The sequence below is a fragment of the Berghia stephanieae genome, chromosome 15, assembly GCF_034508935.2.
Source record: "Berghia stephanieae isolate SIO BIC M18660-M18661 chromosome 15, UCSD_Bste_1.3, whole genome shotgun sequence".
Classification (NCBI taxonomy): Eukaryota; Metazoa; Mollusca; class Gastropoda; order Nudibranchia; family Aeolidiidae; genus Berghia; species Berghia stephanieae.
Window position 1 is genome coordinate 24,534,694 of NC_088374.1, and position 26,734 is coordinate 24,561,427.

General features: G+C 37.2%; 1 protein-coding gene across 7 annotated transcripts; it reads left to right on the plus strand.

The window, feature by feature from the left end:
• Positions 1–5,130: 5,130 nt before the first annotated feature.
• LOC144960835 (uncharacterized) lies at positions 5,131–26,523 on the plus strand. 7 transcript variants are annotated; one of them, XR_013642955.1, is made up of 7 exons: positions 5,131–5,285; positions 8,091–8,273; positions 9,437–9,831; positions 13,958–14,115; positions 15,749–15,851; positions 17,684–18,433; positions 18,788–26,523. XR_013642955.1 is itself a non-coding variant. In XM_078894203.1 (6 exons), exons 3-6 carry the CDS (start codon positions 9,729–9,731, stop codon positions 18,307–18,309), a joined length of 990 nt encoding a protein of 329 aa, XP_078750329.1. In that variant the 5' UTR covers positions 5,131–5,285; positions 8,091–8,273; positions 9,437–9,728; the 3' UTR covers positions 18,310–26,523. The 7 variants fall into 7 exon arrangements, 4 of the variants coding, with proteins under 4 accessions (XP_078750329.1, XP_078750328.1, XP_078750331.1 ...); XR_013642954.1 differs by lacking the exon at positions 8,091–8,273 and having other exon boundaries at positions 18,788–19,658; positions 20,543–26,523; XR_013642953.1 differs by lacking the exon at positions 8,091–8,273.
• Positions 26,524–26,734: the final 211 nt, after the last annotated feature.

Genomic DNA, 26,734 nt, shown 5'->3' on the forward strand with positions numbered 1-26,734 from the left:
TTTTTGATGCCTCTTTGATAGATTTTAAAATTTTTGATTTATCTTTAAGTCGGCATCCTCCAAACCATATGGTGCAGCCAAACGCAATTACACTTTTAATCAATGAGTCATAAACTCTTAACATAGTTTTCATTCCTACTTGAAATGTACTCAATTTCCTTAGGATGTATAATCTTTGGGCAACTTTCTTAGAGATTATATTAATATGTTGAGAGAAAGTGAGGGAACTATCAATGGTTATTCCTAAATTTTTCAAAATAGTCAACTATCTCAACATAATCTTTACCGATCGTCACACACTTTAAGTCGTTTTTATTTTTTACACCAAACACCTGTTCTTTCGTTTGTTCAACATTTAATTCAAGCTGACTTTGTTCACACCAATCGGTAACTTTATCTTTTAATAAGCCAAGAATAGCAGTATCATCTGCATATTTCACTATAAAACAATTTTCAAAGGATGGCCTGCAGTCGTTGGTGTATAAGATGTACAGGATTGGGGTACTCACGCAGCCTTGGGGACATAAACGCGGATGGCAAAAAAAAAATAAAAAATAAATAAATAAAAAACAATAACAAAGACCTGAGTGACGTCAACTTCAAACTGTCTATAAACGTTCTTGGTTTCACATAGTTGGTCCGTTATACTTCTGGATGGCAATGTTGTGAGTGCCTTAGCCAAGCGCACACTATTTATAGTTATTATATTATCTGTCTCATTGGAGTAATTCTCTCGCTGATCGCTCACGAGCCTTTAATTTGATTGGGGGGGGGGGGGGGGGGGGGGGGGAAATGTATGACTCTCCTTTTAAACTGTCAGTCTAACTGTTTGTGGTTCTCTCTCTCTCTCTCTCTCTCTCTCTCTCTCTCTCTCTCTCTCTCTCTCTCTCTCTCTCTCTCTCTCTCTCTCTTTATCTTTCCACAACCCTCCCGTCTCCTCTCTCTCTCTCTCTCTCTCTCTCTCTCTCTCTCTCTCTCTCTCTCTCTCTGTGTGTGTGTGTGTGTGTGTGTGTGTAGGTGTGTGTGGTGAGTTTGTGTGTTTGTAAATCTGCTCATATATGGTGGGGAAAATATATTATAAGGAATTATAAGAAAGAAATAAATAAATTTGTTTCCTGGTGCGACAATAACCACCTTGAATTGAATGTTAGTAAGACCAAAGAATTAATCATAGACTTTAGAAAAGATGAGAATACAAAAGACCATATTACTATTAAAAATGAAAAAGTAGAGCAGGTAGTTGAATTCAAATATCTAGGAGTCACCATGGACAACAAATTACGGTGGGACGTACATTCCAGTTATATCAATAGTAAAATTAATCATAGAATGTACTTTTTACGGAAATTGTCCCAAGTTAACATTGACAAAACACTTTGTACGTTATTTTATAGATCTGTAATAGAAAGTGTTTTGGATTTTTGCATTACTGCCTGGGGGGGGGGGGGGGGGGGGGGGGGGGGGGGGTTGTCTTAGCTCAGCAAAAGCTAACTTTGACAGGATTATTAAAAGAGCTAATAAATTTACTACAGGATCCATGTCTTTTAATGATTTATATTCAGAACACTGCTTAAGAAAAATTAGTAATATTTTAGATAATCCAACTCACCTTTAAATCTTCAGATCACTAAGTCGAACAGAAGTGACCGATTGTTGTCTATACGAACAAAAAGTGAAAGACACCTCCGATCCTTTTTACCTTACAGTTGCAGAATTTTTAATAAGGAAAATAATTTATAAATTTTGGTCTACGTCTGTTTTAACTTTGAAACTTGTTCTTTAAAATTACTCCATACCCACAATTTTTAAAAACATCAATTTATAAAATCGCTTACTACAACTTTTCTATTGACCTTTTTATTCTACATTACGTGCCATGTAATTTATACTATGTAATTTTTCTCAGTCAATTTACAGTAGCTAGTATTACACTGTAACTAATTCTTAGATTTTTACTGATCTTTTTTTTTCGTATATGTTGACATCAATATACCTTTTCTAGATATTTATATCTTTACACTTTTATAATCTGTATGTCCCTTAATTTACACTATGTAATTATTCTTACAGCCTACATTATTATTATACCATACATACCTATTACCAAATTTTACTTTACCACATTATATTTACGTATATTATGTTTATGTATGTATTATTGTCGGCATTTTATACGTCTGTACAAAAATTTCCTTTTGGATGAATAAAGTACATTATTATTATTATTATTATTATTATTATTATTATTATTATTATTTATTATTATTATTATTATTATTATTATTATTATTATTATTATTATTATTATTATATTATTATTATTATTATTATTATTATTATTATTATTTATTATTATATGGCTGTCTCTTTGGACTGTCTGTCTGAATTGTTAGTTTGTGTGAGAACCGCTAACCAAACTTTAAAGTGACAATAATAGGCTCCAACAGTCGTGACGTCCCTTTCCTCGTAATGAGGCATAGTAACTTAGTAACTGGTTCTAAACTATCGGAACAATGGCGGACACCCTTTTGAAATACTTCGACGAGCATAAAAGTGTATCCAGAGGAGAAAAATATTTCAAATCTGATCATGTTGACTTTTATACATTCTGATCATTTTTGACATGTGAAAAAAACATTCTAGCCAGAATGAAGAATAAAAAGTACGGATTCTCTTTGTTTAGAGCCAAGCTGCTCATTGCTGGGCGGACGTGACATCAGAATATTGAATCCTATTAGAAAGCAGGCACTGATGTCAAAATCTGGAGAAAAACAAAAACCAAAAAAAAAGAAAAAAAAAAAAAAAAAAAAAAAAAAAAAAAAAAAAAAAAAAAAAAAAAACCCGACCAAAACAACAGAACTCGTGTTATATTATTATTGCCAGTTGCCAGATAAGTAGATAAAAATCACAAACACATCTGACAAGAAATGAAGTGAGTAGGAAAGTGTCAGAAGACAAAAAACAGAGAATAAAAATTTCGCGGCGGCGATGGGGGTTCGAACCCGCGACCTTACTAATACGGCAACTCCACCTGGCCGTCGAGAGCGTGACTCAAATGGTTGAATGACTGATTGATTTGATTGATTAAAAGAGTCTAGGTTTTGGTTATTGTTAATGACATAAATACGCAAAAGAACAATCGTGTAAGTAAAATGAAAACGAAAGGAAGTTACACCATGAAACTTGGAACTAACCTATAGATAGTATGCGCTTGGCTAAGAAGCTCATAACATTGCCATCCGGAAGTATAACGGACCAACACACAAAACTGTGTGTTTCCATGAACGTTTATAGTCGGGTTAATACAGTTCAGTGAGCATTACTCATAAAACGCGGATGGCAAAAACAATAACAAAGACCTGAGTGACGTCATCTTCGAACTATCTATAAGTAAAAAGGCAGGAAAGGGTGGATTGGCAGTGAAAGATGAAGAACCTACTTCCCATAGTGGGCAGGGAGGTACTTATTGTGTCTTCTATCCCCCTATATCTGTTTTCCAAATTGCATTCTGTCTTTGTCTTGGAATGGGATTGCTTGGTTTTGTCCTGGCCCTGGTCGGGGTCCTGGCTGGGAGGGAAACAGTCAAATGCATAGTTATTGTATTGGAGATGATATTTTTTTCCTTGTAAATCATCTCTCTGTTATTTATTATTATATTTGTTATAATTTATAATGTAAGCATTTGAGTGTGTTCCTCTTAGTGCTTGTGTCCGGATGAGACTTATTGTTGATCTCAAACTAAGTACATTGGTGGTATGCTCTTGGAATCTACATCTGATCCCTATTTATTGTTCTCAGTTCCCCTATATGTCTTACTTTTTCCTGGATGCTATAATTGCAATTCTAGAACTTTTTACTATCCCATTTTCTTCCTTTTTACTGGCGCTGATATAACCTAAATGTGTTGCAAGCGCCGTAAAACCCTTAAAAACAAAAACAAAAACAAAGATGAAGAAGGGGCGGGGAGAGAGATTGAGGAAAACATAGAAGACTAAGAGATAAATAGAAATAAGAAATAAATATGAGATAGTGGGGGCAGGGCGGGAGCGAGGAAATGCGGGTTGCAGGTTGCACTTTTGCTTTGTTTTCTCCAAATGGTTGATTGACTGGGACGGAATCAAATTATAATCTACCATTCTATGGGTGGCCATTGTGTGTGAAACCGTTACCAGTCTGTACAGACAAACCAGAGAATTTAGGGGCAGCTTGGCTCACCGGTACGGTCTTTGCTTCGTACCCGAAAGGTATCGAGTTCGATCACCCGCCGCAACGGTGTAGCCTTGAGAAAGTGTCACCTCGCCCTAGCTCCACTGCGGCTGACGCCATCCCTTGGAATAGACGCTAGATACAAATTTCCCCTATGGGATGGATAAAGGGAATTTTATTTTATTTTAAATTATTTATTATTCAATTTCTGGCAAGGCAATCCAAATTTTTCTGTAAGTCATCTTTCTTTAGCTCACTCAAAATCCTCAATTGTTGCAGTGCTTGCGATCTAAATTAATTATAATAAATTCCTTGATTAAATCAATAAATACAATGATAATTGAATCAATAAATCGAAAAACAACAAAAGCATTTATAAAAATCCATTTTGTATGAAACAATTGGTTTTTGTTTTTTTTGGATTTCATATCCACATAATTACTCTTTTTTCACACAAATTACAGGCCGAGTAGTTAATCATTAATCAGACAACTAAAGGTGATATATTTAGACATTGCTATAGCAACATGAATAGAAAAAGATTTATTTTTAGTTTATGCCTACTGTTTTTATTTCAGACTTCGTGTTTTCATTACATTTGGAATGCTGCCACACAGAGAATCATGATTCTATTTTTTTTTTTACTAAAACATTTTTTTCTTAGTTTAGGCAGTCGATTTTTAAAAATTTATCAAAACCGATGAGTTTTCTGTTCTGTGGTAGTTCAGCTGCTTGGTCAGGTTTTGGTAGTGGAAGGGGTTCTGATTTATGCTATTCCAATCTGGCTAAACTGCAAAAACTTTCAATCACCTTATTGTTGTTCAATCTCCACCTAACCAACAAACTTGCGGCACGACTCCAACCTTATTAACTCAATAAGTTCGGGGGGGATAAGGTTCACCGTTCTGGCTGGTCGAATCGACCGTCACACACTCGCTCCAGCAGACACGCGAGGACGAATTGTTTGTAGTTTGTAGGGCATGGCACTGATCTCTGTTGTTTACGAACGTATTTAGGGCTCAGGATCTTAACTCCCACGTCATATTTAGTCATTGGATCACTTCGTAACAGGAAAAGAGGTAAAATTTAATTTTTGTGAATGAATCTTCTCTTGGTTTAGACTTTGACTTTGACAATAAATGAAACCAAAATGGATGTGAATGATGAAGCCATCGAGTCATCATTATCGGGTACCTTTCAATTCAATTCATAACTATCTAAATACTATCTATAACACTGCTTTCAATAGCCAATTTTGACTAGAGAGGTGCGCCTCAAAATGACGGCCCCTCGAAAATGCAATGAACAGATTTTCTCATCTCACGTTTGCGCCAGATTATTTTCACTACAATCATTTGACAAGGTAATTGTTTTCCACCTAAGTCTAAGTCTTAGGCTTAGGCTAAGATTAAGATATCAATTTCGGGAGCCCTTCCTGACGACTTCTTGAAAGCTCCTCACAATCTAGCCTAGCCTCTCTTTCAATTCGTATTTTCACCGTGGATCTTTTGTCAGGCGTTTATTTATTCAATTTCTCAATTAGTAAGTAGCAGCACTTTAAAAAAAAAAAGGCTGCCTCTATTCTCATCCTGGATGAGAATAGAAAAACAGTTGAGCTCTCATCCTGGGTGAGAATAGAGGTAGTGGCACCTTCTCGCTATTCTCACCCCTGTATTAATCAACGGGTAGGGTTAGCTTAGCCCCCCCCCCCCCCTACCCCACTCCTCACCTGATTGACATCATCTCTCTAGGGACTGCTTTTCGTGGTACTGGACATAAATGAGGGTGAACATACATTTGACATATGCATTGTAATGGCTGTCATTATTCCCAGACACCTGTCTGGGGATAACGAAAATTCGTTATTCCCAGACAAATATTTGAAACTCCGCTCTTTTACACAATTATCCACATCCAGAATATGGAATGTTTCCAAATGCACATAGAAATAAGGAAAGTTAATAAAATATCTATAAAATCAAAATTAACCAACATTAAATCAGTTGTTACTACATATACACAATATGCGTCGACTACGAAGTGGGTGTCATGGCCGAATGGTTGTACAGAACGTTGCAAGGGATAAATGTCCCACCCATCCTCCCCCCACCTCTTTTTTTTTTCCATCTCTTTCTTTTTAAAAAAAACCAACATAATTTGTAAATATTTATTTTTAAAATTCATGCCCATAGACAGCAAATGATCAAAGAAGAAAATGAATAAATAACAATTTATAAAAAGAGAGGGAAATCGAAAAAAAGTTTAAGAGAAAAGAAATTAACATATACATACCTGCCTACTTTTACGGATCATCTGTAATTGGTAGCTTAGTCGATTGCCAGCTCATAAGGATGGAGGTCAACAACATCATTTATTTTACGTATTGAAGGTTGTAGTATTTTTAAAATTAGTTTATTTATTTTTGTTGTTGTTGGTGTTCTTCTTAATTGGTGGAGTATTACTAAAATTGTACCATTTATTACTGATGAATTTTGTGTTGGCTACTGATTTTGAAATGTTCAAGTAGACATGTATGCATAAAGCGCAGAAATAGGATAAATATTCTTGGGTTTTTATATAGGCAGGATCCATGAAGCATGCTCAAAACGCTTTACAAAGGGTCCCTGACCAACAGCAACATGTTAATATGTAGAACGAGACATGACGCATATTAGGCGATATTACAATTTTTCGACAGAGACAGCTGTGACCTTTCCCCGAATTTGCGTAATAAGATTGGAGCGTGCGCGTTGTGTGTAAATTGAACACAAGTGTGTTGAAAGGTGTTGCCAGATGGTAGCTAAATAGAACTTCCTAGCCAAACCTGACCAACACTGACTACCACAGAACAGAAAACTCATCGGTTTTGATAAATTTTTAAAAATCGACTGCCTAAACCAAGAAACAAAATGTTTTTGATAAAAAAAAAATAGAATCTTGATTCTCTGTGTGGCAGCATTCCAAATGTAATGAAAACACAAAGTCTGAAATAAAAACAGCACTTAAACTAAAAATAAATCTTTTTCTATTCATGTTAACGATCAGGTACTAAATGATGAGAAGCAACTAAAGAAGTACAAATAAAATAAAACATGTGAATGGATGGATAAATAAACACATTTACTTGGGTTATGCCTCTTGGCTCCTAGTGAAGCATAATAATAATAATGATAATAATAATGATAATAATAATAATAATGATAATAATAATGATAATAATAATAATAATAATATTAATAATAATCATAATAATCATAATGATGATAATAATAATATAATAATAATAATATAATAATAATAATAATAATAATAATAATATAATATAATAATAATGATAATAATAATAAAATAATAATAATAATAATAAAATAATAATAATAATAATATATAATAATAATAATAATAATATAATAATATAATAATAATAATAATAATAATAGGGCCTCTACAGCACTCTTCCATCTTCTTCTATCCTTGGCACAGACCTTTGCCTCGCTCCAGGGAAGAGTGAAGGCTTCTCCTACTCCAAGTAGGAGCACTTAAACTAAAAATAAATCTTTTTCTATTCATGTTAACGATCAGGTACTAATGAGAAGCAACTAAAGAAGTACAAATAAAATAAAACATGCGAATGGATGGATAAATAAACACATTTACTTGGGTTATGCCTCTTGGCTCCTGGTGAAGCATAATAATAATAATGATAATAATAATAATAATGATAATAATAATGATAATAATAATAAAATAATAATAATAATAATAATAATAATAATAATAATAATAATAATAATAATAATAATAATAATAATAATAATAATAATAATAATAATAATAATAGGGCCTCTACAGCACTCTTCCATCTTCTTCTATCCTTGGCACAGACCTTTGCCTCGCTCCAGGGAAGAGTGAAGGCTTCTCCTACTCCAAGTCTGTTTTGGACGACCCCGTGACCTCTTGCCCTGTGGATTCCAGTCCCAATTGAGAGCCTTCTTGGTTATATTACAGGGATTACCACATAAGCTCATTCATCTGTAGTGTTTCATTCATCCTGTTTTGTTGATAAAGTAAGGGGAAACCCGAAATGTTCATTTGATCTGTTCTTGTTTTTATTGACTCTATGAATCCTTGATTTGGCTATGAATTATATTTTATTTTTATTTTATTTTATTATTTTATTTTATTTTATTTTTTTTTTTTTCATTTAAAATTGATAATTTATATTGTAAAGTGCCCAGAGCTTGTGTTTTACACGAGAATGAGCGCTGTATAAATGTGTATTATTATTATTATTAATAAAATTGAAGCTTACATTCAATTTCATATTATTTATTGCTCATCAGAAGCAATAATCGAGGCAGAAAAAGGAAAATCATCTGAAGGCCTAGTTTCTTACTCAAGAAAAACTAGACAGAGGACCCAATGGGGGTCAAATCTGTGTCCTTTGGATGTGAGTGCGTTGCCTAAGCCACTCAGCTATCTTCAGTCCTCACGAATGGGTGGGATTCACGACCTCCCATAGTGGGCAGGAAGGTACTTACTGTATCTTCCATTCCCCTATATCCTGGGTGGGGTTCACGACCTCCCATAGTGGGCAGGGAGGTACTTGCTGTATCTTCCATTCCCCTATATCCTGGGTGGGGTTCACGACCCCCCATAGTAGGCAGGGAGGTACTTACTACATGTCTTCTATCCCCCTATATCCTGGGTGGGGTTCACGACCTCCCATAATGTCTTCTATCCCCCTATATTATGTTTTCCAACTTGCTTTCTGTCTTTGTCTTTGAATGAGATTACTTGGTTTTGTCCTGGCCTTGGCTGAGAAGGAAACAGCGGCTATGTGGTCTAGTGGTATGACACTCGTTTTCGGATCGGAAGGTCCGGGGTTCGAGCCTCACTCGGCGCATAGTTGAGTCCTTGGAAAAGACTCTTTACTCACATTCTCTCACCGTACTCAGGTGTAAAATGAATACCTGGCCGTTAACAGCGTTGTCTTTGTCCGAAAAATTGTAATATTAATATCGCCTAACAGGCGTCATGTCTCATCCTACATGTTAAATGTTGCTGTTGACCAGGGACCCCTTGTAAAGCGCTTTGAGCATGTTAGGTGGATATTGCGCTATATAAAAGCTTAAAAAAAAACCCAGTGGAATGTTGTTAATTTTGGGAGATGATATTTTTCTATTTTCTATTGTTTTCACTCATGATCCAATTTTAAATTCTATTTCAGATACCATCACAGACTGGGAGTAGATATCAATAGAAAATATTGCTGCTGTAAATTTGAACTAACTTCTTTAAATTTATCATCGACACATCTGGATTTGAAGAAAAGTGACAAGATATTCAGTGATTTTGATTTTGTTTTTGAGATTTTAGCAAGTACCTTACTTGAAGGCAGAGCGGTCTAATCATATTACATAGAGAAGAAACTTGTCATGTCGATTGTCGCCAGTCGTTTTTAATTCCTAGTGCCATATTTTTCAATAAAGAATTCCAACCCTTGTGTGACAAGACGGATAATGTCATCCCCCGATAACAGCTTTGATTACCTCCCTTATTTCACTGAAGGGAAAGTTGCTCGTGGATTTGGACGTGGTGGTGCAGAACTGGGAATTCCAACAGGTGATATGATTATCTTCAACATTATCATCGTCAATTTCATCATCATCATCATCTTTCTCACTTTGTTTGGGTCATCAGTGTAAAGAAAGGGCACAGGAGACAAACAGAAACGTCACCCCCCCCCCCCCCAACTTCCCTCCTGACTGGGTTTGTTGATTCATGCTCTACTCTTTCTCTCTTGATATCCTCCCAATCCATACTTTTCGTTGCTTTTCTTTTTCAAGCTTTTTTTTTTTTTGTATACAGAGCAATATCCACAAAACGTGCTCAAAGCACTTTACAATTACAAACCAGGGGCCCCAAGCCAACAGACATGGACTCCTCGAAACTGGGGAAGAAGTTGCCAAGCTGTTCCACCACAGCATTGGGTGGCAGGGCTTTTCCACCACAGCATTGGGTGGCAGGGCTTTTCCACTACAGCATTCGGTGGCAGGGCTTTTCCACCACAGCATTGGGTGGCAGGGCTTTTCCACCACAGCATTGGGTGGCAGGGCTTTTCCACCACAGCATTGGGTGGCAGGGCTTTTCCACCACAGCATTCGGTGGCAGGGCTTTTTCACCACAGCATTGGGTGGCAGGGCTTTTCCACCACAGCATTCGGTGGCAGGGCTTTTCCACCACAGCATTGGGTGGCAGGGCTTTTCCACCACAGCATTGGGTGGCAGGGCTTTTCCACCACAGCATTGGGTGGCAGGGCTTTTCCACTACAGCATTCGGTGGCAGGGCTTTTCCACCACAGCATTGGGTGGCAGGGCTTTTCCACCACAGCATTCGGTGGCAGGGCTTTTCCACTACAGCATTCGGTGGCAGGGCTTTTCCACCACAGCATTGGGTGGCAGGGCTTTTCCACCACAGCATTCGGTGGCAGGGCTTTTCCACTACAGCATTCGGTGGCAGGGCTTTTCCACTACAGCATTGGGTGGCAGGGCTTTTCCACTACAACATTCGGTGGCAGGGCTTTTCCACCACAGCATTGGGTGGCAGGGCTTTTCCACCACAGCATTGGGTGGCAGGGCTTTTCCACTACAGCATTCGGTGGCAGGGCTTTTCCACCACAGCATTGGGTGGCAGGGCTTTTCCACCACAGCATTGGGTGGCAGGGCTTTTCCACCACAGCATTGGGTGGCAGGGCTTTTCCACCACAGCATTCGGTGGCAGGGCTTTTTCACCACAGCATTGGGTGGCAGGGCTTTTCCACCACAGCATTCGGTGGCAGGGCTTTTCCACCACAGCATTGGGTGGCAGGGCTTTTCCACCACAGCATTGGGTGGCAGGGCTTTTCCACCACAGCATTGGGTGGCAGGGCTTTTCCACTACAGCATTCGGTGGCAGGGCTTTTCCACCACAGCATTGGGTGGCAGGGCTTTTCCACCACAGCATTCGGTGGCAGGGCTTTTCCACTACAGCATTCGGTGGCAGGGCTTTTCCACCACAGCATTGGGTGGCAGGGCTTTTCCACCACAGCATTCGGTGGCAGGGCTTTTCCACCACAGCATTCGGTGGCAGGGCTTTTCCACTACAGCATTGGGTGGCAGGGCTTTTCCACTACAACATTCGGTGGCAGGGCTTTTCCACCACAGAATTGGGTGGCAGGGCTTTTCCACCACAGCATTGGGTGGCAGGGCTTTTCCACCACAGCATTGGGTGGCAGGGCTTTTCCACCACAGCATTCGGTGGCAGGGCTTTTCCACCACAGCATTGGGTGGCCGGGCTTTTCCACTACAGCATTGGGTGGCAGGGCTTTTCCACCACAGCATTGGGTGGCAGGGCTTTTCCACCACAGCATTGGGTGGCAGGGCTTTTCCACCACAGCATTGGGTGGCAGGGCTTTTCCACCACAGCATTGGGTGGCAGGGCTTTTCCACCACAGCATTCGGTGGCAGGGCTTTTCCACCACAGCATTGGGTGGCAGGGCTTTTCCACCACAGCATTCGGTGGCAGGGCTTTTCCACCACAGCATTGGGTGGCAGGGCTTTTCCACCACAGCATTGGGTGGCAGGGCTTTTCCACCACAGCATTCGGTGGCAGGGCTTTTCCACCACAGCATTCAGTGGCAGGGCTTTTCCACCACAGCATTCGGTCGCAGGGCTTTTCCACCACAGCATTCGGTGGCAGGGCTTTTCCACCACAGTATTGGGTGGCAGGGCTTTTCCACCACAGCATTGGGTGGCAGGGCTTTTCCACCACAGCATTTGGTGGCAGGGCTTTTCCACCACAGCATTGGGTGGCAGCCAATCAACTTCGGTCGAGAACCTGCTTAACAGTACGCTCATTGCATCAGTGGGGACTTGCCACCTGTCCAACATGTACCCGTTGTGGTAACGAGCCCGAAACTGCAGAGCATCTAGCTGAATGGTGCATTGTGACGAAGCTTCCAGGCGGGTTTGCCGCGGTGCATGAGTGCAGCACAGAATTTGCAGATTGGGTGGATCGTCATAACGTAGTACAGTGACGATAAACTTCCACAGAATTCCAGGATTTGGGGATTTTCTCAGAAATTGTCCGCTGATTTTCCCCTATCATTGACAGTGTCAAACATTTTCCTTTGATAAAAGCTCAGGTCAAGTGGTGGATTCATGAAAATGTGTTGTGTCATATTTTGACACCTGTGCTCACTTACTACATGAATTTTTGGTGACACTCCCATTTTTATGGTCCACACAAACTGGCGTCAGATGTCATTGATGGTCGAAGAGGAAGAGGGTGAGGGAGGGGGTAAATGGGTGTAGACTTTATTTGTAAGTAGGTCAAGCCCGGTAGGACAGTTATAGGTGCGTTTAAAAGAACATTATTATAACCTACCCTGATTAGAAAATAAGCCCCATCAATTAAACTACTCCTCTCTCTCTCACTCACTCTCTCTCCCTCTCTATCTCTCACTCTCTCCCTTTATCACTCATTCTCTCTTCTCTCTTGCTCCCTCTCTCTCTCTCTCTCTCTCTCTCTCTCTCTCTCTCTCTCTCTCTCTCTCTCTCTCTCTCTCTCTCTCTCTCTCTCTCTCTCTCTCTCTCTCTCTATCTCTCTCTCTCTCGCTCTTCCTCTTTCACTCTCTCTCTATCTCTCCCTCTCTCTCTCTCTCTCTCTATCTCTCTCTCTCTCTCTCTCTCTCTCTCCCTCTCACTCTTTCTTCCTAGCTCACTCACTCTCTTTCTATATTTCCCTTATTGATATAACTCTGTCTCAGCCATTCTTCTATCAATCTTCATATTCTATATAAAAGCCATCTGGTCATAGAGAGATAATATTAATTTATTTACAATTACAAGGAGTGCTCACCTTAGTCTCCCCTTTATTTTATTTTATTATGTAAAGCGCCGCAGAGCGCGATAAACTCACTCAATCCTAGAGATTTTTTTCTACTCTTCGAAATTGGACAAAAAAATGTGTTAAAAAGAGCAGGTACAACATAGATAATTTGATTCAACTACTATAAATATTAACATGCATGCACAAACTAAAAACATTAGCTTTGATACTACGTCTATAATTTGTCTCATAAAAATGTAATTAATAGGCATGGTGTAAAAGTAACCCTGGTAAACTACGGATATAGTCGGTGTTAGGGTTGAGTGAGTTAACGTGGATGTTTAGGTGCTATATAGATTCATTATTTACTTACTTACTTAGTCCACTCTTTTTCCTCCTTTTTTATGTTTTACAATTTTAATGTATTCATGATACGTGGAGTACGGTGAGAAAATATGAGTAAAGAGCCTTTTCCATGGACTCAACTGTGCACCGGGCGAGGCTCGAACCCAGGACCTTCCGACCTGAAAACGAGTGTCATACCACTAGACCATTTAGCTGCACAATACAATACTAGACATAATAAAGTGTTCTTTTATAGCCCTAAATGCTGAAGCCTCAAAGCGCTTTACAATATACTTGTCAAACCATAAACACACTCTTACCGAGCCTAACAGACACGCACAACAGTCGCACACACTAACTATGCAAGGTTTACAAAATGAAATTGACATTCAACAAAATGGAATCAAAAAATAAAACATATAATTTACTCATCAATAAGAATATGCCTAGGATAAAAATTTCTGGAAGATGAGTGTTTTTAGACATAATTTAGGAGTTCATTTTAATTTTTTGACTCTTGTACTTTTTCCTGCAGCCAATTTTCCAGAAGATGTAATTCACAAGTTGCCAGAGGAATTTGTATGTGGTGTGTACTATGGCTGGGCCTGCATCAACACGCTGTCACCCACCGTGTACAAGATGGTCATGTGTTGTGGCTGGAATTCACACTTTCACAATACGATGAAGACCATGGTAAGGAACACGTATATTTCATGATATATTTACTAAAAAAAACAACAAAAAAAGTCGCTAGAAATTGCTTGCTTGCTTTTGGATAGAGTCTATCGCAAAGTGCTTTCCACCAAATCTTAACAGACTCAGCTAGCTACCCATTCACTACTGGGTGGACAGGGGTCAGATAAAATCTAGACTGTACTCGGGATCGATCTCGTTCCCTTTACGTGTGAAGCGAGTGTTCTACCAACTGAGCTATCGGGACCCTCCAACACAACCAGAACATTCATTTTGAATTTAATCTAGACTAGATGATAAATGGTGGTAGCGTCTCAACTCTTCCAACTTTTTTGTTTTTGTTTTGTTTATTTGATGTCTAATTCAATGGTTTGTCTTTTTTTTTTTTAGCTTTTATATAGCGCAATATATGCACTTAACATGCTCAAAGCGCTTTACAAGGGGTCCCTGGCCAACAGCAATATTTAACATAATTTAGGACGGGACATGACTCCTGTAGCTGTTATTACAATTTTTTTTCAGACAGAAACAACGCTGTTAACAGCCAGGTACTCATTTTACACCTGAATACGATGAGAGAATGTGTGTAAAGAGCCTTCTCCAGGACTCCACTATGCGCCGAGTGAGGCTCGAACCCCGGACCTTCTGATCTGAAAGCGAATGTCATACCACTAGACCACATAGCCGCACGATGTTTCAATTTCAAGTATCAACGTTGAAGCTGTAACATTTTACTACTGGTCTGGATAGGATTGGTTTACCTGGAAACTTGATTTAACATTAAATAATAATGATAATAATATAATAATAATAATAATAATAATAATAATAATAATAATAATAATAATAATAATAATAATAATAATATATAATAATAATAATAATAATAATAATAATAATAATAATAATAATAATAATAATAATAATAATAATAATAATAATAATAATATAATAATAATAATAATAATAATAATAAAATAATAATAATAATAATAATAATAATAATAATAATAATGATATAATGAATAATAATAATAAATAATAATAATAATAATAATAATAATAATAATAATAATAATAATAATAATAATAATAATAATAATAATAATAGTAATAATAATAATAAAAATAATAATAATAATAATAATAATAATAATAATAATAATAATAATAATAATAATAATAATAATAATAATAATAATAATAGTAATGATAATAATAATAATAATAATAATAATAATAATAATTATAATAATAATAATAATAATAATTATAATAATAATAATAATAATATAATAATAATAATAATAATAATAATAATAATAATAATAATAATTTGATAAGAAACTACATTGCATACTATATTGTGCGGCTATGTGGTCTAGTGGTATGACACTTGCCTTCAGATCAGAAGGTCCTGGGCTCGAGTCTAGAGCAACGCATAGAAAAGGCTCTGAACTCACATCCTCTCATCGTCGTATTGTCTCGTTCTACCTGTGAAGTGCTGCATGGACTCTGTGTAAAGCGATTTGAGAACGTTTTGATGGATATTGTCCTGTATAAAAGCTAAATTTTGTTTTTTTATTATTTAGATTTTTAAAAAAATGTATTCCTTTTGTTTTCATACCGACAGGAAACTCACATCATGCATAAATTTGACCACCAGTTTTACGATGAGAATCTGCGAATCGTTGTTCTGGGCTACCTCCGTCCTATGGAAGCATACGACTCCTTAGGTAAGTCACTATGAAATTGAAAGTGTGCACGTTTTAAATGTAAAATTTCCATAATTCATTGTGATCAGAAGGGCGTTTGCATCTTGTGAAAAACATTTCACAGCATTTTAAAAATATTTTTCAGTTATTCATCATTCAAGGTTGCCAGTTGCCAGTTTATTTTCCATTCACATGCTAAAAAAAAAAAAAAAAAATTATGCCTTTTGCGCCACGACATCATAAGATATCCTCCCTTGGCATCCATGAAAGAATATAGATAATTCATCAAACAAGATGAAACAACAGAAATCACCCATGTTGTCCAAGTGAGCAAATTGGGGGTTAATAATCTTGCTCAAGGGAAAAAACGAAAGTGCCTGAAGCGGGGCTCGAACCCGGGTCATCTGGATCACAGTGCAATGCCTTAACCACTCGGCCACTTCACATGCTAAACTGAAAGAAATAAGTACATAGTGTCTTTTGTTTTTGTTTTTTTCAGAGTTCATTCCTCAGACCATGCACCATCAATATCTTGTAAAAGTTCTGTAAATTTGTTGCCTCTTGAGTCAGCAACTCTTGTCATTACTTTGCTCTAATTTTCCTGGGTGGGGATCCTGACCTCCCATAGCGGGCAGGGAGGTACATACTGTGTCTTCTATCCCCTTATATCTGTTATCCAACATGCTTTCTGTCTTTGTCTTGGTATGAGATTACTTGGTTTTTTCCCAGCCCTCGTCAGATTCCTGGCTGGGAGGGAAACAGTCAAATGCATAGTTATTGTTTTGGTAGATGATATTTTTTTCCTTGTAAATCATCTCTCTGTTATGTATTATTATATTTGTTATTTTTAATGTATAAGCATTTGAGTGTATTCCTCTTTGTTGGATTTTGTACTTGTGTCCGGATGAGACTTAGAGGTGATCTCAAACTAAATACATTGGTGGTATGCTCTTGGAATCTACATCTGATCCCTGTTTGTTCCCAGTTCCCCTATGTCTTACTTTCTCTTTTGTGCTTTATTGTAATTCTAGAACTTTTTACTATCCCATTTTCTTCCTTTTTACTGGCGCTGATATAACCTAAATGTGTTGCAAGAGCCGTAAATAAGCTCTAATTTTCACAAATTTGTGGCCAGATAGTCATGCTGTTTGACTTAGCAATACAATCCATCATGTCACTTACTTTAAAAAAAATAATTTAAAAATCCACATCTGTCAATATAAACTTCTTGAGAGCTTACTATAAGTATAAGGAATTCTGGTTTCTGTATTTCTTGCCACCATTGCTCACTGTTACGACAAAGTAAACATGCATATTAATACAGAGGCTCCTACCCTTCCGCTTTTAGCGGAATCATTCCACTTAATTGGTCTACATTCCGCGATTCCGCATTCAAGGCAAAAATTCCGCTTTTCAATCTAGAAAAATAATTTTTAAAATGACAAGATTAAATCCAACCATTCAATGATTTGCTCTGAGACTGCCAAGGCCTGTATCCGCCATTATTATTAGACCCCCTTTTTAGTCTTTAAACAATCTGCAGTTTTGTAGACATTTTATATTGTAGCATTTGAGGACTTTGGATTGTCTATGACATTATCTGCAGCAAATCATGTCGTAGTTAATATTAGTAAATTGATTCCGCTTTTTGGTCTCAAATTCCGCTTTTTATGTACTATGATTCCTGTTTGGGGCTATTGGGGGTCGGGGCTATTGGGGGTAGGGGCTATTGGGGGTAGGGGCTATTGGGGGTAGGGGCTATTGGGGGTCGGAGCTATTGGGGGTCGGAGCGGAGCCTCTGTTAATATTAAGTTCTTCTATTTTATTTTTAAAAATATATTTTTATTGAACAGATGCTCTTATCCAAGCCATGAACCGTGATATACACAACGCTGAAACGGCCTTAGACCAGCCAGTCATGTCAGCCTTCAGGAATCACCCTTTCCTGGTCCAAGAAATTATTACTTCTACATCGATAAAGACATCGGAAACCTGTTTGTCGACCTGTGAGAATTCAGACAAAAATCCTGGTCAAGTTGTGAATGGATGTCCGAGCTCCTCCCCCTCATCATCACCTCGTCCCATCGGCAACGGCAGAGAAACTACGGTGGATTTGAAAATTGGTGAAAAGGAGGAGACCATGTGCTGTCAAACCTGCCATTGTCATCAATATCACGATCACCTTCATCGTGGCAGTTATACATTTAACGATGGCAGCAAAACTACGTCGTCGTCGTCGTCGTCGTCGTCTTCCGCTTTGATAGAAGACAGTGCGTTGGACGTGACCAGTAAACGTTGTAGTTGTGAATGTTGTCCGAGTGGGTGTGATAAGTGTAAGACGAGTTTAAACGACATCAACAGCACGACGACGTCCAGTAACAATAACAATGACGTCCATATAAAACGAGCAATCAAATTTAGGGATCAACAACAACAACAACAACAATATTCCAATGGCATCGTTGTTCGAAAGGAGTGAACAAATTATGACCTTTGACATCTTAACCCAGTTTGCTTCTTGTTTGTTGTTAGCAACGTGGTTACAGATTAACCCTCTCCTTACCAACTACAGGAAAATCGTCGTATTCATTCACGATCCGCGGGTGGTTGGATGGGAGCATCACCCTTGAATCATATACCTATGATGTTCGCATGGGTGTACGATCCGATAGTGATGTCGTTTCTTCTTCTCTTTACTAGCCTATCCTGCTTCTTTGGTTTGTGATTGTATTTTTGACAGGGGATATTTTTTTTCCTGTAAATCCTCTGCCTGTTTGTTCTTGGTTATTTATAATTTAGCTTATGATATCTTTAGGTTATGATTTTGATTGACATTTGTACTATTTTTGTTAGATTGCTTGTTTTTTTGTTTCAGCGGTCTCTCATATAACCTCAATTGTGTTGGAAGAGACCTAAAGCAACAAACAAACAAACAAAAAAATTCACGATCCAACCAGCACTTTTATCATTCAGTTTCTTTTGTAAATCACACAATTTAGAGAAAAATGTTTATTTATAGCTATAAAAACGTGGCACAGTGTTGTAGAGTTAATTTTCCTGATCAATATTATGCATAGAATGTAGTTCTTGCTCTTCTGTTTGAGAAAGAAAAAAAACTATTTTTGTGTTGGGTGGATGTGAAATTTTGGGGAAATTTCTGAAAATGGCTGGTGAGGAAAGGGTTAAAGGATGTTTTAGAGGGCATTCGAAAATTGTTATAGAACCTGAAATGGTTAAAAATCTCTTGAAAGGTCTTTGTGAATATATTTTGCAATTTTGAAAAGACTTTTTAGATCTTAGATTTTTTTATTTTTTTGGGACACATGTTTTTCGGAACATGGTGTGTACAAATTTTTACCATAATATTTTTCTTTAAAGTGTGCAAAACACTATTCAGAGTGAGATAAATAACGATGTGAAGTTGAATGTAAGCTTCAATTTAATAAACGAAAACAGATAATGTGGACGTTTCGGGTTTCCCCTTTATCTACAAAACAGGATGAATGAAACACTACAGACGAATGAGATAATATTAATCTGTTTTTGTATATTAAATTGAAGCTTACATTCAATTTTACATTGTTATTTATTTCTTCGGGCTTCAAGCAGCAACGTTTACATTACCCACTATTCAGAGTGATGGTGTGTTTTTGGTGGCATTATCTATTTATTGAATTTTATTGATTTGATAAATGTCTAAACCGTATCCTAATCAGAGACTTACTTTGGATATTTGCAACACGACTAATGCAGCAAGTTTGTTGCAGTCATTCCAATTTGCCTTTAGCCATCTCCGTATCCTTCTTTATCTGGGTTTAGATAAAATGAGTTTGTATACTAAATGTGCTCAAAGCACTTTACAAGGGGTCCCTGGCCAACAGTAACATTTAACTTTTAGGACGGGACATGACGCCTGTTAGGCAATGTTACAATGTTTTTTCAGACAGAGACAACGCTGTTAATGGCCAGATACTCATTTTACACCTGAGTACTGTGAGAGAATGTGAGTAAAGTGCCTTCTCCAAGGACTCAACTATGTATTTAGCGAGGGTCGAACCCAGGACCTTCCGATCCGAAGATGAGTGCCATACGACGAGACCACATAACCGCACTAGGTTATTGATCATCATTTGCCAGGTGGTTTTAGGAAGCTTAATTCTTCTCGATGTTTATTTTATTTAGAGCCTCACTGACCTGTCTAGTACCAGGAAAAAAGTTGTAGAAATAAGAATTTTTGGCACCAGCTACAGAGCTGTGTGTGGGTCTCTTGGACTCATTAAATCTTGTTGAAAAGGAAAGGTTAGCTTCTTAGAACCTATATTCAGGACTTTGGAGCAGTTTTGGATCATGCTGAGAGCAAATTGTTTATTTCTTAAGCTATTTATAGTGACCTTTTCTTTTCTTTCCACTTGGAAAACTCAGAATTTTTGAAATTTCAAAGAGGCAGCACTGCTAACTGTAATGGGTTGTAAGTGCGGCTATGTGGTCTAGTGGTATGACACTCGCTTTCGGATCAGAAGGTCCTGGATTCGAGCCTCGCGCTCGGCGCATAGTTGAGTCCTTGGAAAATGCTCTTTACTCACATTTCTCACCGTATTCAGGTGTAAAATGAGTACCTGGCCGTTAACAGCGTTGTCTTTGTCCGAAAAATTGTAATATCGCCTAACAGGCGTCATGTCCCGTCCTACATGTTAAATGTTGCTGTTGACCAGGGACCCCTTGTAAAGCGCTTTGAGTTTAGTGGATATTGCGCTATATAAAAGCTCTTTTTAAAAAAAAAAAACATTTTTGTACCGTATGACAGCTGGAAAAAATAATATATGGCAATATTACGTAATGGTTTAAAAGACAAAATTCAACGTTATGAACTGGAGTTTGCGACAGCCGGACATAACTCATTTCAAAAGCATTACGCGAAGAGTAGAATCATAATGGACACTTATTTTCACAAAGTCCAAATCTCGCGTGAACATTTTTAATCCGAAAAAAAAAAAAAAAATTTTAAAAAGCATGAAAGAATATCCATTTGACATGAAATTAGTTTGTAATCGCTTTAAAAAAAAAATTAAATGCAAACATCATTCTATTTTAGGTAAAGGTCTGAACATGTGTATGGAAGGTCCCAATCAAAGGAAGAAACAAAAATCATCACAAAAAATCAGTCTTAACTCGACTATAGGTATTATTTATATAGTTATTAAAATTGTCTCAACTATGGTGTAACGCATACCTGACGAATCTTACGAATTTTTGACAAATTTCGTGGCTAATCACAAAGTTTTATTGATAATTATGAATTTTTAATTCTCAGTAATGATGATAATAATAATAATAATAATAATAACATAATAATAATAATAATAATAATAATAATAATAATAATAATGATAAAGCATTTCAAAAGCATGGCCATGTCACGTTGAAGTCTCAAAATGTGGTTGTTGGAAAATGATTTCAGAAATGACTAATTTCCTTGTCAAATTACTAAAAAATGACATAAAAATTACTAAATTTGAAGTTTTCAATTTGGCAGGTCTGTGTCATGTTAGCAGAAGGTCTGAGGTTCGTTCCCCAGTTGAGGCAGACTGATTTTTGTTGTGATGGTTTTTTCTTTGTTGCTTTGTCAGGCACCTTTCATACACACTTGTTCAGATCTTTATCTTACACCGATGTCTGCTTACTCCCAAATTTATAAATCTGAGTGGTCAGGGAGGTATTTAATGCGTCTTCTATCCCCCTGTATCTGTTTTCCAACTTGCTTACTGTCTTTGTCATGGTTTTGTCTTGGCCCTGGCCTGATGTCCTTGCTGAGAGGGAAACAGTCAAATGTATGGATAGTTTAAGGAGATGATATTTCTTTCCTTGTACATCAGCTCTCTGTAATGCATCGTATTACTTTTGTTTGACATATTTGTAAACATTTGAGCGTGTTCCTCTTAGTGGTGCTCTGTGGTTTGTGTCAGGATGAGACATTTAGGAGATCTCAAACTATGTACACTGATAGTGTTGCTCTTGGAATCTACATCTGTTTCCTATTTGAACCAATTCCCCTTTGTCTTCCCTTTTCTTGGGTGCTTTTAATTGTAATTCTAGAAGTTTTTACTTTCCCATTTCCTTCCTTTTTACTGGAGCTGATATGACCTTAATGTGTTGCAAGTGTGTAAAACCCTTTAAAACAAAACACAAACAATCTGATATATTTTAGATATTGAACTTCATATAGTGCATAATCATGTGGTGATGTGGTCTTGTGGTATGACACTCGCTTTCAGTTGGAAGGTTCCTGGTTCGAGCCTCTCTAGGCGCATGGCCGAATGGTAAAGACTCTTTGCTCACTTTCTCTCACCGTACTTGGGTGTAAAATGAGTACCTGGTAGTTAACAGCATTGGCTATGTCGGAACAAATTGTATTATCGCCTAACAGGCATCATGTCTCGTTCTTTATGTTACATGTTGCTGTTGGTCAGGGACCCTTTGTAAAGAAAGCGATTTGAGCATGTTTAGTGGATATTGCGCTATATGAAATCTCAACTTATAATTCGGGGAAATTTCTGGAAGTGGCTATTCAGGGAGAGTTAAAAAGCGAATAAAAAAGAAAGTTGAGTTTTTATACAGCACAATATTCACTAAACGTGTGCAAAGCGCTTTACAAGCGGTCCCTAGCCAACAGCAACACTTAACATGTAGGATAGGACATGATGCCTGTTATACGATATTACAATCTTCTTTCGGACGGAGACAACGCTGATATCGGCCAGGTACTCACTTTACACCAGGGAATACGGTAAAAGAATGTGAGTAAAGAGCATTTTCCAAGGACTTAACTATGCGCAGAGCGAGACTCGAACCCAGGACCTTTTGATCCGAAAGCAAGCGTCACACCACTAGACCACATAGCCGCACCAAAATGACCTCTTTTTTTTTTTTTTTTCTCCTTCGGCATCTGGTTAATTCTGCTGTAATACCATTGTGAGGTGATGTGTCACAATTATTTCAACATTCTGTCATTTGCACTTTTTTCTTCTTTTTTTCTTTTTCATACTTTTCAAAGTAGCCTGGAAATTTTTCTGGTGTTACATTTTTAAAAAAAACGTCTGGTTTTAACAGTACTTCCCGTTTCTAGCAAGTGGGGGATTTTAAGTTTTGTTTGAGGTTAAAAGAAATAGATGTTGTAGTAAAGTATTCGTTTCTTTTGTGTTTATGTGTATTATCTTTGTTTATTTATTGGTGTACGTATGTGTATTATCTTTGTTTATTTATTGGTGTACGTATGTGTATTATCTTTGTTTATTTATTGGTGTACGTATGTGTATTATCTTTGTTTATTTATTGGTGTACGTATGTGTATTATCTTTGTTTATTTATTGGTGTACATATGTGTATTATCTTTGTTTATTTATTGGTGTACGTATGTGTATTATCTTTGTTTATTTATTGGTGTACGTATGTGTATTATCTTTGTTTATTTATTGGTGTACGTATGTGTATTATCTTTGTTTATTTATTGGTGTACGTATGTGTATTATCTTTGTTTATTTATTGGTGTACGTATGTGTATTATCTTTGTTTATTTATTGGTGTACGTATGTGTATTATCTTTGTTTATTTATTGGTGTACGTATGTGTATTATCTTTGTTTATTTATTGGTGTACGTATGTGTATTATCTTTGTTTATTTATTGGTGTACGTATGTGTATTATCTTTGTTTATTTATTGGTGTACGTATGTGTATTATCTTTGTTTATTTATTGGTGTACGTATGACAAATGTGAATCTCTCTCTCTCTCTCTCTCTCTCTGTGGCATATCACTTGGGCATAGCCTCCCACACAGTCCTTCGGAAGAAGTCTCTGTCTTGTGCCCATCTGCCACATTCCGTCACGCCGTTGTTGAGCCATTCCTGTATATCCTGTTGCCATCTTCTTTGTGGTCTTCCTCTGCCTCTTTTGCCCTCTGCCATGCCCACATCTCTCAGTGAATCACTCGTGTTTATTTATTAGTGTACGTATGACAAATGTGAATCACTCGTGTTTATTTATTGATGTACGTATGACAAATGTGAATCACTCGTGTTTATTTATTGATGTATGTACGACAAATGTGAATCACTCGTGTTTATTTATTGATGTACGTATGACAAATGTGAATCACTCGTGTTTATTTATTGATGTACGTATGACAAATGTGAACAGCACTCGTGTTAATTTATTGGTGTAAGTTGATAAATGTGAATCATCCGTAAAAGTGTTGTCCGTCGTCCTTTATTATTTATATGTTTATTTATTTATTGAAACTTGACAGTAGTGCCTGTGTAAATAGACATGTTTGCAGTCCCTGTGAAAACTTTTGATTTAAGCAGCAACAAGAGTTAAACAGATCCAATTATTGGAAGATTTAAGTAAGGAGATTTGCTATTTGTCTGGTGGAGTCCTTTGACCTCCCGTGGTGGGCAGGAGGTCACGCTGTGTCTTCTATCCCCTTTCATCAGTTTTCTGAGTTGCTTTCTGTCTTTGTCTTTGAATGGGATTACTAAGTTTTGTCACAGCTCTGGCTGGAGTCCTTGACTGGGAGGGAAACAGTCAAACGTAGAGTTATAGTTTTGGGAGATGATATTTTTTTCCTTGTAAATCTTCTCTCTGTTACGTATCCCGTAAACATTTGAGTTTATTCCTCTTAGTGAGATCCTGTGTTGGTGTCTGGATGAGACTCTAAGGTGATCTCAAACTAAGAACACTAATAGTGTTCCATATTTGAATCCATTCCCCTTTGTCTTACTTTTTCTTGGGTGATTTGATTGTAAATCTAGAATATTTTGACTATTCCATTTTCTCCTTTTTACTGGCGCTGATATGACCTAAGTGCGTTGCAAGCACTGCAAAAGCCTTAAAAACTAACAAAAGATAATAATATATTCCATGACATTTTGTGTTTTTGTTCTAAGCATATCATTTTTGCTCAACTATTTTCGTTTTTTCCCCCCTAATTATTTTCTTTTCATTGTACATGTATTAGAAAGCGCTTGATCAGAACTTTATGCGAGCTAACTCAAACTTTGCCCTCTCATAGTGGACAGGGAGGCACTTACTGTGTCTTCTATCCCCCTATAAGTTTTCCAACTTGCTTTCTGTCTTTGTCGAGGAATGAGATTACTTGGTTTTGTCCTGGCCCTGGCCGGATACCCTGGCTGGGAGGGAAACAGTCAAATGCATAGTTATTATTTTGGGAGATGATATTTTATTCCTTGTAAATTATCTCTCTGTTCAGGTCTGGGTGGGGTCCCTGACCTCCCATAGTGGGCAGGGCTCCCACAGTGGGCAGGGAGGTACTTACCATGTCTTCTATCCCCTTTAAGCTGTTTTCCAACATGCTTTCTGTCTTTGTCTTGGTATGAGATTGCTTGGTTTTGTCCTGGCCCTGGTCAGATGTCCTGGCTGAGAGGGAAACAGTCAAATGTATAGTTGGTTTTGGGAGATGATATTTTTTTCCTTGTAAATCATATCTCTGTTATGAACTGTATTATGTTTTGTTTACATGTTATAGGTAATTTGTAAACATTTGAGTGTGTTCCTCTTAGTGGGGACCTGTTCTTGTGTCTGGATGAGACTTCTAGGTGATCTCAAACGAAGTACTTTGACAGTGTGCTCTTGGAATCTACATCTGTTTCCTATTTGAGCCAATATACCTTTGTCTTACCTTTTCTTGGGTGCTTTAATTGTAATTCTAGAACTTTTTACTATCCCATTTTCTTCCTTTTTACTGGCGCTGATATAACCTAAATGTGTTGCAAGCGCCGTAAAACCCTTAAAAACAAAAGCAAACATCTCTCTCTGTTATATATTATTATATTTGTTGTTTTGAATTTATAATGAAAACATTTGAGTGTATTCCTCTTAACAGGGACCTGTGCTTGTGTCTGGATGAGACTTTTAGATGATTTCAAACTAAGTACTTTGATAGTATGCTCTTGGAATCTACATCTGTTTCTTATTTGAACTATTTCCCCTTTGTTTTAACTTTTCTTGGGTGCTTTAGTTGTATTTCTAGAACTTTTTACTATCTCTTTTTCTTCCCTTTTACTGGTGCGGATATGACCTTAATGTATTGCAAGCGCCGTAAAACCCTTAAAAACAAAACAAAAACAATAATGTATTGCAAGCGCCGTAAAACCCTTAAAAACAAAACAAAAACAATAATGTATTGCAAGCGCCGTAAAACCCTTAAAAACAAAACAAAAACAATAATGTGTTGCAAGCGTCTTAAAAACAAACAGACACAAGCGTGTTCCATAGATACTGGATAAAGCACAACCAATGTTTCTGGTCCTGTGACGGTGGCTTTTATCAGGATTTCACTCTATGGATAGTATGCACTTGGCTAAGAAGCTCACAACATTGCCGTCCGAAATTATAACAAAACTATGTGTAACCTTGAACGTTTATACATAGTCTGGTTAATACAGTTTAGTGAGAATTACGTGTACTCATAAACGCGGATGGCAAAAAGCAGTAACAAAGAACAGAGTGACGTCAACTTCATACTATCTATTTGTTTTTTTTTTGTTTTTGTTTTTATTTCAGCTAACACTGTAGTAATAATCATCTGTTTTCTTTCCATTCTAGTATTAGTTAATGGAAGTTGGTATTTTACTATCCATGTATATATTATATTAAACAGATTTTAATCTACTATTTAATTTCTAGTTGTTTCCATTTGATGCTGTTTGTACCTGGTCGGGTCCTTTGACCTCCCATGGTGGGCAGGAGGTCACGCGTACCTGGGCAGGGAGGTCCATACTGTGTCTTCTATCCCCTTATATCTGTTTTCCAACATGCTTTCTGTCTTTGTCTTGAAATGAGGTTACTTGATTTTGTCCTGGCCCTGGTTGGAGTCTTGCCTGGGAGGGA

Bases quoted from the DNA above. Each gene is read 5' to 3' on its own strand.
- LOC144960835 (XM_078894203.1), top strand. From the start codon at position 9,729: ATGTCATCCCCCGATAACAGCTTTGATTACCTCCCTTATTTCACTGAA. The intron at 9,832-13,957 runs GTGATATGATTA...TTTTTCCTGCAG, and splicing joins AGAACTGGGAATTCCAACAG to CCAATTTTCCAGAAGATGTA. The intron at 15,852-17,683 runs GTAAGTCACTAT...TTTATTGAACAG, and splicing joins GGAAGCATACGACTCCTTAG to ATGCTCTTATCCAAGCCATG.